At 38.2% G+C, this 13,953-nt stretch overlaps 1 protein-coding gene across 1 annotated transcript in view; it reads right to left on the bottom strand.

Annotated features, from left to right (window-relative positions):
- Positions 1-1,723: 1,723 nt before the first annotated feature.
- The window catches only part of LOC109930956, a gene marked incomplete at both ends in the record, with an annotated part of 26,013 nt that continues 13,783 nt past the window's right edge, over positions 1,724-13,953 (bottom strand). The window contains 5 exons of the mRNA XM_048592466.1: positions 1,724-1,783; positions 2,828-2,863; positions 5,218-5,244; positions 9,575-9,625; positions 11,309-11,386. Of these exons, the coding sequence (XP_048448423.1) occupies positions 1,724-1,783; positions 2,828-2,863; positions 5,218-5,244; positions 9,575-9,625; positions 11,309-11,386 (252 nt within the window). The remainder of the gene's footprint in view (positions 1,784-2,827; positions 2,864-5,217; positions 5,245-9,574; positions 9,626-11,308; positions 11,387-13,953) is intronic.

Below are 13,953 nucleotides of genomic sequence, written 5' to 3'. Positions count from 1 at the left end.
GATCCCTCACTAAACAGAGAAGTCCCTTCCTGTTTACCTTGTCTATGCCCACCATAATTTTATATTTCTTAATCATGCCCTCCTTCAGTCTCCTCTCATCCAAAGAAAACAACTTGAGTCTATGTAGGCTGTCTTCATAACTAAAACTGTCCAGCCCAGGCAACATCCTGGCAAATCTCCTCTGCACTCTCACCAGTGCTATCACTTCCCTCCTATAATGTGGATTCCAGTACTGTAGACAATAATCTAGCTGTAGCCTAGCCAACTTTTTAGACAATTCCAGCATAACCTCCATAAACAACGAACTGCGAATGTTGAAGATTTGAAACAGAACCAGAAATCGCTGGAGAAACTCAGCAGGTCTGGCAGCAGTTGTGGTGGTGCATTGAAGTGGCAGGCAACAGGAAGCTTGGGGTCATTTTTATGGAGTGAGTGTAGGTGTTCAGCAAACCAGTCACCCAGACTGTGTTTCATTTCCTAAATGTAGAACAGACCACATCATGAGCAGTAATTACAACAGAGTAGATTGAGTGAAGTGCAAGTAAATCATTGCTCCACTTGGAAGGTGTGTCTGGAGCCTTGATAGTAAGGAGGGACAAACTCAACAGGCAGGTGTTACACTGTTTGTGATTGCATAGGAAGGTGCCATGGGGGTGTGGGGAGGTGTTGTGAGTGCAGGAAGAGTGGATTAGGGTGTCCCAGAGTGAATGGTCCCTGTGAAATGATGGATTGATTGATTGTTGTGTGTACCAAAGTACAGTGAAAAGCTTTGTTTACGAGCAGTACAGGCAGATCTTGGAAAGCAAGGATGTACAGATCAGAGGTTGTTAAAAAACTTTGACAGAGGCATACAGGTTACATTGCACAGGACATGTGCTAGGCGAGATTAACGTAAGTTTTACAGATTTAGAATTTAGTTTAAAAGTGTGGAACAGTAATGAGAAATATTAGAGTTAGATCTGCTGTAGGGAGTTTGCAAGGAGTCGCACAGTGTCAGTGCCAGCTGGGGAAGGGAATATGTATCTAGTAAACGGCTGAAGGTGGTGGAATTTTTGCTTTCCCAATTTCCTTTTCATGCATCCCCTTGCACATCTGTACTCCTCTAGTGCTTCTGCTATTTTGAGCTCTCAGTATCTGCTATAAACATCTGTTTTTCTCTTCATCCAATTCTGTGTATCCCTTGATATCCAGAGTTCATAGGATAAATTGGCCCCACTCTTTATCCTTTTGAACATTTTGGCCCTGAATTCTCCCCACTTCCTTCTTGAATGTGTTCCACTGCTCTGCTACAGAATTACCTAAAAGTACCCAGTTCACTCTGGCCAAATCATTCCTGATCTTATTAAAATTGGGCCTTACCTCAGCTTAGAACTTTGATTTCAGGCCAATCTTCGTCTGCAAAATGCTCCCCAACTAATACTTTAATCACTTGCCTGGATTCATTACCTAAAATAAGTCCAGGACTGGCCCTCTCTTGTAAGGCCTTTTACATACTGGCTTAAAAAGCTGTCCTGGATGCATTTGAGAATCCCGCTCCCGCTAAACCTTTCACACTGTGGCTCCCCCAGTTAATGTTGGGAAAGTTGAAATCCCTTACAATCGCTACTCTTTTGTGCAATGTTGCAGTATGAACAGTCTTGTGAGACCCACTAATATGGCACCTTCTGTTTCCAACAAGTCATTCCCTAAACAAACAGGTGCTGTGATAAAGCAAGCTTCATACCTTTTTTCCAGGAGATCCTGATTGACCAATTGGACCTCTGAAACCAATGCCAGGCTCTCCCTGGAAGTTAAGATGGACCCATTATAGAACCCAAATAATGAGCACTTTTCAAACACCATTGACAATTGATTATAATAACAATGGTAACTATCTTTACCAATCCATTGTGCACATAAATTAATTTCAGTTAATACTCGGGCTATAAACCATGGAAAAAGACAGCTTACTCTCAAAGAATGACAGATCACCACCTTCATCTCAAGCAAAATTGGGGGTGGCCAATAAATGTTAGTGTTGCCAGTGATGCTCACATCCTGTGAATGAATTGAAGAAGTCTCCTAAACTGTTTTTGGTGTAGGGCGTCACTGAAAATATTAAAATAACTTTTAATTTTGAAATGTTGACTGACTTCTCAGTCCAAAATATTTTCAGCATTTCTATTTTATTTCAGGTTTCCATCTGATCCTTGGAAGATGTTGGCCGTGACAGTGAAGCTCTGAAGAGAAGCTATTGATAAAGTTGTTCAGTTTACTGGATAGGTCAGAGTAGAATCAAACAAGGTCAGTCGCAGTTGGACAAGAGGAGATGTTTCTGGAGGAGGGAATGACTAACCAAGTCGTAGGACTGCAGAAGGGTCCAGGAGGGTGAAAAGGGATAAATTAGTTCTAACCTGCAACATTAGTACATCCCAACCCCTGGCACTCACACAATTACAGATAAATTCCTATTATCAATACAGGGATGTCTCAGTACATCCATATGCTTTGCATTTAAATGGATCTCAGGCAGGAGCTTCCTATCTTTACATCTGCATTAGGAGCATTTGCAATGTTTCTTTTCCATAAACTGGTGGACACGGGGCATTATAGACAGGGAATCAAATTCTATTACTGTGATACATAGATAGTATTTTATTCTACATTTTCTTATGGTGGGTTTGGCAATGGTTATAATTGATGCTAACCCAATTATATTAGACACAAGTTCTGTTTAAGGTAAGATGTTTCATTGTACCAGTGGCAACAGTCCCCACTTCGATCAGCTGAAGAAAATCTAGAAAACTGACACTGAACTAAAAACTATTTACGTAAATTTTAATCTTACCTTTTGACCTTTCTCACCAATTTCTCCTTCGTCACCCTGAAGTGAAAATAATTCATATTTGGTATTATATGTGGATTGATTAACATTTTCATTGACAGGGGTGTTTGATTGTTAATGTATTTTATTGATTTTCTTGCTCCAAACAAGTTGGTATACATAATGGAAACCAAAAGAACTGCGGATGCTGTAAATCAGGAACAAGAACAGAAGTTGCTGGAAAAGCTCAGCAGGTCTGGCAGCATCTGTGAAGAGAAAATCAGAATTAATTTTTCAGGTCCGGCGACCCTTCCTCAGTTCTATTGAGAAGGAATAAGGACAAAAAAGTCAACTTAAATAGTTAGCCTGGAAAGAGCAGTGCAGAAGCTGCAGGAGCAGACTGGGAGAACACATATAACCAAAGCTAGGACAAGAAGCTGAACAGTCCATAGTCATGAGGGATTTAAAGAAAATTAGAGGGCTGCTTAGCCACAAACTAATGAAAGGATCTTCACACAATTTGTAACTCTAGGAACAGAATTTCTATGAATTTCTATTTCTATGAATTCTATGAAAAATCAAAGTAAATTCCAGAGCACTGTGGCATTCCTTTTCTGTTGGTCCCAGGAAAAGTAATTGAACCATCAAGAGTGCATAAGATAAGGAAACTCTTAAGGGTGGGAGAAAGCAAATACAAAGAAGTAGAATTGAGATTATAGCAATAGCTTATGTAAACTACATGAAGTAAGCTTTCATGCTTACATTTTTTGCTCTGTATACAAAACGTTTGCTTTCTATTAAAGCACATGAAATGTTGTGTCATAGTTATTTAGATTTTTGAATTTCTTTTTAAACATTAACAGATCCTAGCAGAATCATAACACATTAAAAAGCAGAGCAATTGGTCATTTATCTCAATTTTTGTTTGTAAGCAATTATTGGACATGATTCTGTACAATACAAACTACTTTTGGTCATCCTGAAAATAGGAAAGGTGCCATGTAAATTCAAGTTTTTAGAATATGAATTGTATAGTAGAATATTGACAAATTTAATAAGAGTTCACTTGGATTTTGTATAAGGAGGCCATGCTTCATCAAATTAGTTACCAATTACATTATTACCAAATTACTCTTCTTTTGTAGGATGATATGCCAAAGCTCGTCATAATGAAGGATAAAATGACAGTGAACATGGAGATTTGAAAGATTAAGATACGAAAGGAAACTGATGGCAGAAGATAATTTTAAAAGCAAGAAGGAATGCTAAAAATGATGAAATGGAAAGATTGGGATTTTAGATTTTAGAGTGCTTAAGATGTAAGGCAGAACAGGGGGCAAAGCAATGAAGATTTTTGAAAATGAGGATGTGAATTTTAAACTTAACAGGCAGAAATCTGGTGGTGGTGGAAGAGTGGAGAGCATAGGTCAATTGCAGAACTTGGACAGCTGGACAAGCAAGAGTATGGAACATAGAATGGCTGAGGTGTTAGCTTATAATCTTTTTGATAAGTTGAAGCTTGAGAAGGATAGTGGTGGAGCCAGCTAACAGAATATTAAATTAAGTCAAGTCTGAATATTACAGAGCCAACAGAATGAGAGAGATAGCAGCAAGTTATGGACAATATTGCAGAAGTGGAAGAAAACAATTCTGAACATAGAGCAAATCTGGGGAGGAAGCTGAGTCCAGGATTGAGTAGGACACTAAGTTCGGTACGTCCAACCCCAGTTCTTCGAATGTTCTTGATAGAAACTGAAGAGAATGCTCTCGGCATTTGCAACGTTTAGCTTGAAGATGCTTTCAGAGTGTGGTAACAAACATTGGAGCAGTGGAAGAGGCAGTTTTTGCAAGGTTTCTGAGTGATCATGGATAAGGACATCTAACTGGCTTTTAAAAGTATGGTCCCACACAAATGACATGTGAAAAAGATCTTAGCCTAAAGATAATTTAGGCAGCCGCAGCTGTTAATGAAAGCCATTCCTCGTGCTGGGGACTAATGAATAGTAGAATTATTTAGGACTTGGTCACTCAGAATTTCCTTTTTGTGATCCCTCTTAATGACTTACATCAAATTATTCTGAGTTGTACCTGTAAGTTTATAGATGTCATTTTGTCAAATCAGTCAGTCTCTCGGATAGAGCATGAAACAAAAATGGACATTTTCTAGTGCTTGCAATTGAGAACTCTGACATTGCAGGGTATAGTGCAGCTTCAAGCCACCTGCTTTGCTAACATTGATAGTGGTTATGGAAACAGGATGAGAGGTGGTTCATGAGGAAAATAAAAATCAGCATGAACCAGTTGAATGTTTCTACGCAATTACATCAGAAGCCAAAACCAATCTCCTGATAGCTGTTCAAAACGTCAGCAATTTTTTTGAGAATAAATATTTCCCATTTTTTTGACCCACATACCTTATGCCCTGGTTCACCTTTTTCACCCTGGAAGGAAACACCAATACTGGGTAAGGCAATTACATCACATCACAAACCAAAACCAGCCTCCTGATAGTTGTTCAAAACGTTTACATTTTTTGAGGAGAATAATTTCTCATTAGTTTTTAAATTTTTTCCCCCCACATACCTTATGTTCTGGTTCAGCTTTTTCACCCTGGAAGGAAACACCAATACTGAGGTGTCTCAGATCATGCTTTAGTGCATCAATCATATTAGCACAGCATGGTCATCCTAGTTAATGTTTCTTACATTATAACAACTAACACACTTCAATGGCTGTAAATTATTTTAGACATTCTGAAGTTATGAAAGGCACTCCAGAACTTATTTCATTTTCCTTTTCACGTTCTAAGCTTCATAGAACTTAGAAAGGCAGATCCAGGAGCCCTGAATATATTAGATTTCCTATGCACAGAACATGGTAGAAATAAAAAGGGTGATGAAAATTACAATCCTGTTTTTTAAACAATCCCTTTAAATGGAGGAAACATTGGGTGAGAACATTATCAGAGCACAATTTTCACAACTTGCTTTCCTCATCACTTTGCCAAGACAGTTTAATATATAATCATATACAATAACATGACTATTTGGGCCATATTGTTTTGTAAAAATACCTAAATCATTGCAATTTTTTGTATCTGAAACATTGTAATATGATAACAAATTCAGGGCCTCCTCTATTACCCAGTGGACAATGCCAAGTAAATGATACCAGTGTCCAAACAGATCCTAACATTAGATTATACATATGGTTCAATTTCCACAAGAGTTTGCAAGGGACCAGTCAAGATTTATCTACCTTACAGCAAATAAAATAATGGTATTTCATGTTATTTGTTAATTTAAAAAAAGGAGAGAAGCTGGGAGGCAGATCAGGCATAACCTAAATAAATAGCGAAATAGACTATAGGGGTTGAATGGTTTACTTCTATTCCTACAAAATTCAAAATAGGGAACTTACAAAGTGTACATGTTTAGGTGAATTTCTGACCAAATGTTGACTGACATTCTTGAGAGGGTGGAGGTGAAAGGGGCCGGGGTGGGGGATGGTGAAGCGGTGTTGGGGGTGGAAGCAGGGCGTGCTAAGGTGAATAACTTTATGAGTCAAATAGGCACTAAGGTAACCATGCCTGACAATAGGCAAACTGAATCAACAATTGCGGCAGTCTCAGTAATCTGATACCCGAGTCAAGCAGATATGTTGTATACTGGCATAACGTTGATCACTGTCCAGCCAGCTTAAATCACAACTGAATCTGGTGATGTAGACATGTCACTCAGGATCAAGTAACCAGGTAACTTTGAAACTCTAGGAGATAAAGCAATCTTGGTTGGACCAGGAACTGGAATTTTGATTTTTGTTTTAAAAAATTACCTTTTGACCTTTTTGCAGTGATAATTCCAGTGTAGGAGCAGCAACTTTCATTGATTTATTCTGCTAAATGAAATAAGAATTCACACTTCAGGCATATTATAACAAAATACTTGACACAATTAAAGTGCAATTATGTTAATGGAAACAATTTAGCTTCTCTGTTTTCAACTTTCTGCTACTAGAATCCTGAGGAAGGAATGAACCAAAAATAAATCTATTTAATGGTATTTAATAGTGCATTAATGTACAGTTATTTCAGAATGTGATGAAATTTTATTTACGTAAGAACAAAGCTATCATTCACAACTATGACGAAGTAAGAGAGTAGGCAAATGTCAGGCTTCATTAGACTATTCAGCCTTGCCCCTCTCTTTCTCTGTAACCTCTTCCAGTTCTTGAACATTCTGAAATCTTGATGTTGTTCCAAGTTTGGGCTCTTGTGTATCTTGCAACATCAGCATCCTTATATACAAAGCTCTGGAATTCCCTCAATAAACCTTACCATCTCTCCAGCTCTTTCTCTCTTTTAAGGTGGTCTTCAAACTTACTTCTTAACTGAGCATTTGGTCATCTACCTCATGCCAGCTGGTGTCACATATAATTCAAAGAACATTTTTGGATTTTTGGATAGTAAGAACGGCTGATGCTGGAGTCAGAGATAACACAGTGTGGAGCTGGAGGAACACAGCAGGCCAGGCAGCATCAGAGGAGCAGGAAAGCTGACGTTTCGGGTCGGGACCCTTCTTTCTGAAGAAGGAAAACGTCAGCTTTCCTACTCCTCTGATGCTGCCTGGCCTGCTGTGTTCTTCCAGCTCCACACTGTGTTATCTCTTATTTTTGGACTTCTATTGTGTTAAAGGTGCCATATTATTACAAGTTGTTGTTGCATTTTCATAGTTCCCTGAGTATTGTTGATAAAATAAAATGATGTCAAAGCTTTTGTCTTGCACTTATCAGGACAATTCACAAGAATACCAATCAAGGGTAAAACCAACATTCATAATGTATGAGAGAAGAGATGAGAAGAAATTACTCCTCTCAAAGGATCCATGAATCTGTGCAGCTCAGTACCCCTGAGTGCAATGGATGTTGGGGCATTGAGTAAATTTAAAGAGGAGGTAGATAGATTTTTAATTAGTAATGGATTGAATGATTTGTGGAAAGCAGGCAAAGAAGTGTGGAGTCGAGGCCAAGATGAGATCAGCCATGATTACATCAAATGCAGAGCAGGCTCCGGTGCCCGAATTGCTCCTAGTTCTTATCTTCTTATGAGAGTTCTGATTGGTTGCCAAGTGGTGATCTCGGTCCCACCACCAAGCGTGTGAATCAGTATTCATTGAACTAAGGAATTCAGCAACATGTGAAGTTGAGGTCCTTTTTAAAGATGACATGTATGCCCAAGTAGATAGTGTTGATGAGGGATTCCTGCCAGGCCCAGCTCTCACAAAAATTTTCTTTGGAATTCATGGTGGTTGTGTCTTTGATGGAATTGTATCCAATATCTGAATCCCTCATATATTTCTGATAAGTAGAGGAAATCTTTGTTATATGTGAATCCACAGTGGCATTTTAGACTGATTTAATGGGTTCCATCCAACTGTGGAAATGGGACAGTCAATGAACTCTTTTTCTCCAATGTCCTAATTGAGAAACAGGCAGGGGAATCTCTATTACTGTCTATTACAAACTTACCTTCAGTGGTCAGTGTAGATGTTGCCATTGCTACAGTTCTACTCACTTTAAGGCTGGCCTTTTTGGATACCTCATTAACGGGACTTGAGCCATTTGTTTTCCTTGCAAATATGATGCTGGAATCGGGCATATCAAAACTATCCCGTGGGATAATGGATATCCTGTATATTGTGTAAAACCATGAGAGGCCTGGAGGCTCTTGGTCCTGAAAAACTGTCCAGTCAACCTCAGATTACAGTACTCTGGAAAGGTAAGGAATCTCAAATGTTTGAGCAACAGCAGCAACAAAAGTGGTGTTAACCACAAACAGGATGCTGTTGTCAAGCCAAAAAGACATTTTATCTATCATAAAAATGTATAAAGGCATATGGATTTCAATGCTGGTGTGACGCCAGGTAAGTAGTTTATACATCCTAAAAAAAACTGACTGATCACGTAAAAGAGCACATCCTTTCGGCTATTCCAAGCAAGCAAGGTAATAACTATATGCAAAAAGCCTGTGCTTGCAAAACCTTGAGTACAGTGTCCAACTGTAGATGTGATTCTGCAATTGGACAATATTTGCTTGATAATCCTAAATGCCTGATGAATTATGCTGACAACCAATTTAGGATTGTTGGTCAGGTTCACAGTATGGCATACTTGTGTGTATTGAAAGCTACATATGGTAACATCCAAGGTATTTTGCAATTGCAGGCAGGAACAACATGTGCATGCACTGTATCACTAATTGGGGCATTCTATATGGCAATGCCTTAATGAATCACAATCCATCTGTCAACCAATCAGCATTCTCCTCTTATGCAGCAGAAATATTGTTTGTTTCCTTGAATTGGTATTCTTGCAAATTATCCTGATGCAAAGAAGATGAAAAGTGTCGACAATATGGGTATTTCTTTGGCAATACTCATTTCCACACCATGAAATACACACTCCAATATCCATTGATGAGCAGGGAGGCCAATTGCAAATGTGTGGATTTGGCACTTATTTTATCCTGTTCAGAATGATAAACAACTGAGTGAACCCTGAAGGGACTGAAACCCAAAACAGAATGCCTGCCTGTGACATTAACCAATCTATCCATCTTGCCAAGTCATACATCAAACAAAGACAATCCTTGCTCATAGTGGTTGCAAAGGTGATTTTATTGTAGCTTGGCTTTAAAATTTAGTTAGTGGCTTGTTCATTATGGATGAATTACATGCACTACCTGTCTTGTAATAAATGACTGCCACTTCTTACCATCAGTCTCCTTTTTACTTCTCTCATTCCTGCAGCACCCGGTAGACGGATCTGTAACAGAAAATTGTTAACTCAAATATTATGGACTTCAAATAAATATATGTTAAACGGAGTAGGAAAGGAGTGGTGTTGAAGAAGACTGGGAATTATTCAGAAGTTTGCAATTAAATACATCTTATATCAGAAGTATTCATTCTTGGAAAGCTTTCATAGCAAATCACTTAAAACTCAGATCCTATTCCTGTATTTAGAAGTTCTAGCATTCTGTTTTTCGGTTGTTTATCTCAAGAAATTGAAAAATTTGTACAATACATAACCCTTTTAGACATTCATCACTGGACTTTTTTGTATGTAGAATGATAGAACGCTAGAGGAGTTCAGGAGGCCATTCAGCAAATTTTACTTGCTTCAGCTACATGTTGTCACAAGTAGTTACTAAATTGTGTAGAGATAGTAGGAACTGCAGATGCTGGAGAATCTGAGATAACAAGGTGTAGAGCTGGATGAACACAGCAGGCCAAGCAGCATCAGAGGAGCCGGGCCTAGACCCTTCTTCAGAAATGGATTTCTGAAGAAGGGTCTAGGCCCGAAATGTCAGCCTTCCTGTTCCATGATGCTGCTTGGCCTGCTGTGTTCATCCAGCTCTACACCTTGTTATCTCTTATACTAAATTATGTAGTTCTCCAACTTTGCCTTTTCTCACAAGTCCTACAAAATTTTCTCCTTCTGGAATTTATTCAATTCCCTTTTGAATAATTTGTTGAAACTGCCTCCATTACCCTTCCCAACAGTGCTTTGCAGGTCATAACAACTTGCTTTGTTTAGAAAGAAGTTATCATTTCACATTCTCATCTCACACCAATACTTGATGAAATATGGCACTTGGTTGCAATAGAAAGTTGCGGGGACGGTTTCATTTGTCTACATCCCCATCAGGGAACCATAGTGGGAGAATATATTAGATGTGACTTTCTGACATTTTCATTATGCACTCCAGTTAAATTATAAAATTTCTATTGCCATATTTCTATATGATTTTTCTACATCTGTAAGTGCCTTAATTCTTAATAAACAATTTCAGATGGAGATGGGAGATAGTAGGAACTGCAGATGCTGGAGAATCCGAGACAACAAGGTGCAGGGCTGGATGAACACAGCAGGCCAAGCAGCATCATGGAACAGGAAGGCTGACATTTCGGGCATCATAATTTCAGATGGATCTGTTGTATGATCCTGGTTACATAGGAACGTGAACAGGTCACTCAGTCTCTTGAATCTCTTCTGCTATTAAGCGGGATTGTGGCTGATCTGTGTTTTTACTTCATCCATCTGGATTAATCCCCACCCCTTCATACCATGGTATAGCAAAATCTATCCATCTAAAATTTACAACTATTATAGACATTACTGTTTCCATTTTTTATAACTATATCAAAGTAAAATATATGAATTCTGCAATCCAATTGTGCATCAGAAGTGTTCATTACCAATTTGTAAATGATCAAAGGCAATTTCCCATCAAGTCTTGCTAATTTTATTTACCCTACTGTTATTGATTATTGGATTGGGGGAGGAGCTCACAATTTCGAACTGATGCAAAACTGATCGTCTGTAATATGTTTTTCTGATTTTCTTTCGATAAAGAATGTCTTTACTTATGCTGTTTAAACAAGGATAAAAGCCCATAAGCTGATGTTGGAAAATTATACATATTGTGAATACAAAATGACTTACTTGTTCCTCCTGCCATGAATCCATTCTTCGCACCCTGACTAAAGGCTTCCCTGAATTTTCTGAGAGATTTTGTTTCACCTGTTTCAAAAGATGAGAGTTTGTGATTAAAAAAAAAAGTACAAGGTAAGTGTCTTGTTTAGTGTATTTGTGCTTTATAGAATGCTCTGGAATTTTATCTTGATATCTCTCTGATGCATATTACAACCTCCACCTTGGGACATATTACTATGTTAAGTATGTTGTCTAGATACAAATAGTACTTTTTGTTGTCTTAATCAACAGAGCTTGCTTAACTTGAGAGTGGGATAAAACCAGTGAATGCATGGAATCTAGTAGCCCAGCCCAAAAGCAGATGTGGGTATTTAATGTGAGTACTGCTCTATGAAAGATCCACATGCCTTCAAAAATATGTGTGGTATAAAGAAGAGTTCAGATTATAGAAATTTGGCATATTTATTAATTGTTAAAAATATGCCTCAACAAGGTATCTCAGTTTTAGAATAGTAGACCTATGGCAATGATGTGACATTTCTCCATTACATTCATAAGCTATCCTATATTCTCTTAATAAAATTGTCACTTAGTACAAAATAAATTCAATTTAGAATAAGGTCTGCATTGCAGTTCCACCAGGAACTGCATTAAGATTTCCAAACCAATGTTATATAGAGAAGGGACATTCATTTCATCAACTGGGACTGGATTTTAAGTACCATGAGGTGCAAACTCAATACTACTGTGAGTTTCCAAAGCTAGTGCTGCTGCTCTATCACTGATCAACTCTTTCCACCAGTGACATCTTGTGCTTAGAATAGACCCTGCCAAAAGCAGATTTGCATTTCCTTGTGGCCATCTGTATCATATGCTCTATATCACTAGAGAAGCTATACACCACAGACAGACATCAGTTCGTTTCTGGGGCATAGCATGGGAGAACTGAAATTCCAAAAGAGAACACATATTTAGTCTGCTGATCCCACATGTTTACATATATCAAGTACAATCAAGTGAGTAAGAAGGCAAAATCTTTATTGGAGAAGGCCCAAAAATAAATGAAGGGGAGTAGCAAAAATATTTTACATTTATCAAACTTGAGGCAAGGTGCTGTAAAGATATATACTCAGAATGGATAATAGTAAAAAGAAAATTAAGAAAATGAGTGGGCAAAGGGAATCGAGGAGCATAAAGGCTGGCAATTGAGATTTTTATACATGATTATAGAACAGATTGAAAATAAAGTCAAGGCACTGGAAGCACTACGTTAGAATGGAAGGCCACTTAGTTTCTGCTGGGGAGAGGCTGGTAGTTAATTATTCCAGACTATAATATCCTCAAAGACAGAGTTGTAGAAATGAGATGAATTGTGGCTTCATTAAACAAACACACTGGTACAGTCATAGGAAGGAAAGTTGAATCTGGCTGGGTTAAGAAATGAAAAAAAAAGTTAATCTGATACCATTAGGAGTATATTTTAGATCAACTAAGTAATGAGAAAGAAATTATGAATTTATTGGCAATTTAGAGATTGTTGGTGATGAGGCCATACATATGAGGAAATACCAAGAAGACCGAGAAAAGGTGCTTGGGAAATAGTGAACATTTTAGGTTATATAATTGATAATGAAATAAATAAAGTCATAGGAGAGTCCAATACACAGACTGGAAATGATCGAATTTGAATTGGATGAAAGGAGACTTAGCTCAGAATAATGGGTTGGAAAACTCACAGATAAAACAGGAGTGGGAAATGTCTAAACACAAAAGATGGGTAAGATAAATATTAAATACAGTGGGACTAAATTAAAAGGCAGAAGGAGCCAATATTTGACTAGCTACTGCCTATGCTATGTTTCAGCTATGAAATTAAAGTTTTAGCAAAGATTTGGTTTGGGCGAGTTTGTTGACTTGCTTGCAGAGCTGGCTTGTTCTTATTCAGACTTTTTGTCACCATGCTAGGTAACATCATCCGTGAGGCCTCCGATGAAGCAATGTTGTGCTATTCCACTTAGAATTTATATTGTCTGGTCCCTTATGGTGATGTATATGGGTTTGTATAGGGGTCCAATTCTATATTTTGCTAATTGCAAATGAAGATTAAACGCAGCAAATCAGAAGAGACCCACCAACTCATCAACAAAGTATTTGCTGGGATTAAATTCACAAGAGAAGAAGAAAACAACAATAAGCTTCTGTTTCTGGACATCAGAGTTGAGCATATGACCAATGGGGAGTTCCAAACCTCAGTATACAGAAAAGCAACCCACACTGATCAAATCCTCAATTTCCACAGCAACCATCTCAATGTCCACGAACAAAGCTGCATTAGGATACTATTTAAATGGGCTACGACTCACTGCAACACTCCAGAACTACGAGGAAAGAGGAAGAGCACCTATACAAAATCTTTGCTTTTTTTTCTTTATTCATTCATGGGGTGAGGACGGCAGCATTTATTGCCCATCCCTAATTGCCCAGAGGGCAGTTGAGAGTCAACCACATTGCTGTGGGTCTGGAGTCACATGTAGGCCAGACCAGGTAAGGATGGCAGTTCCTTTCCCTAAAGGACATTAGTGAATCAGAGATAGTAAGAACTGCCGATGCTGGAGTCTGAGATAACACAGTGTGGAGCTGGAGGAACACAGCAG

Source organism: Rhincodon typus, unplaced genomic scaffold, assembly GCF_021869965.1.
Source record: "Rhincodon typus isolate 14 unplaced genomic scaffold, sRhiTyp1.1 hic_rhity00001259, whole genome shotgun sequence".
Taxonomy (NCBI): domain Eukaryota; kingdom Metazoa; phylum Chordata; class Chondrichthyes; order Orectolobiformes; family Rhincodontidae; genus Rhincodon; species Rhincodon typus.
The sequence above is the reverse complement of the archived record's forward strand: the minus strand, read 5'-3'. Positions and strand labels throughout refer to the sequence as shown.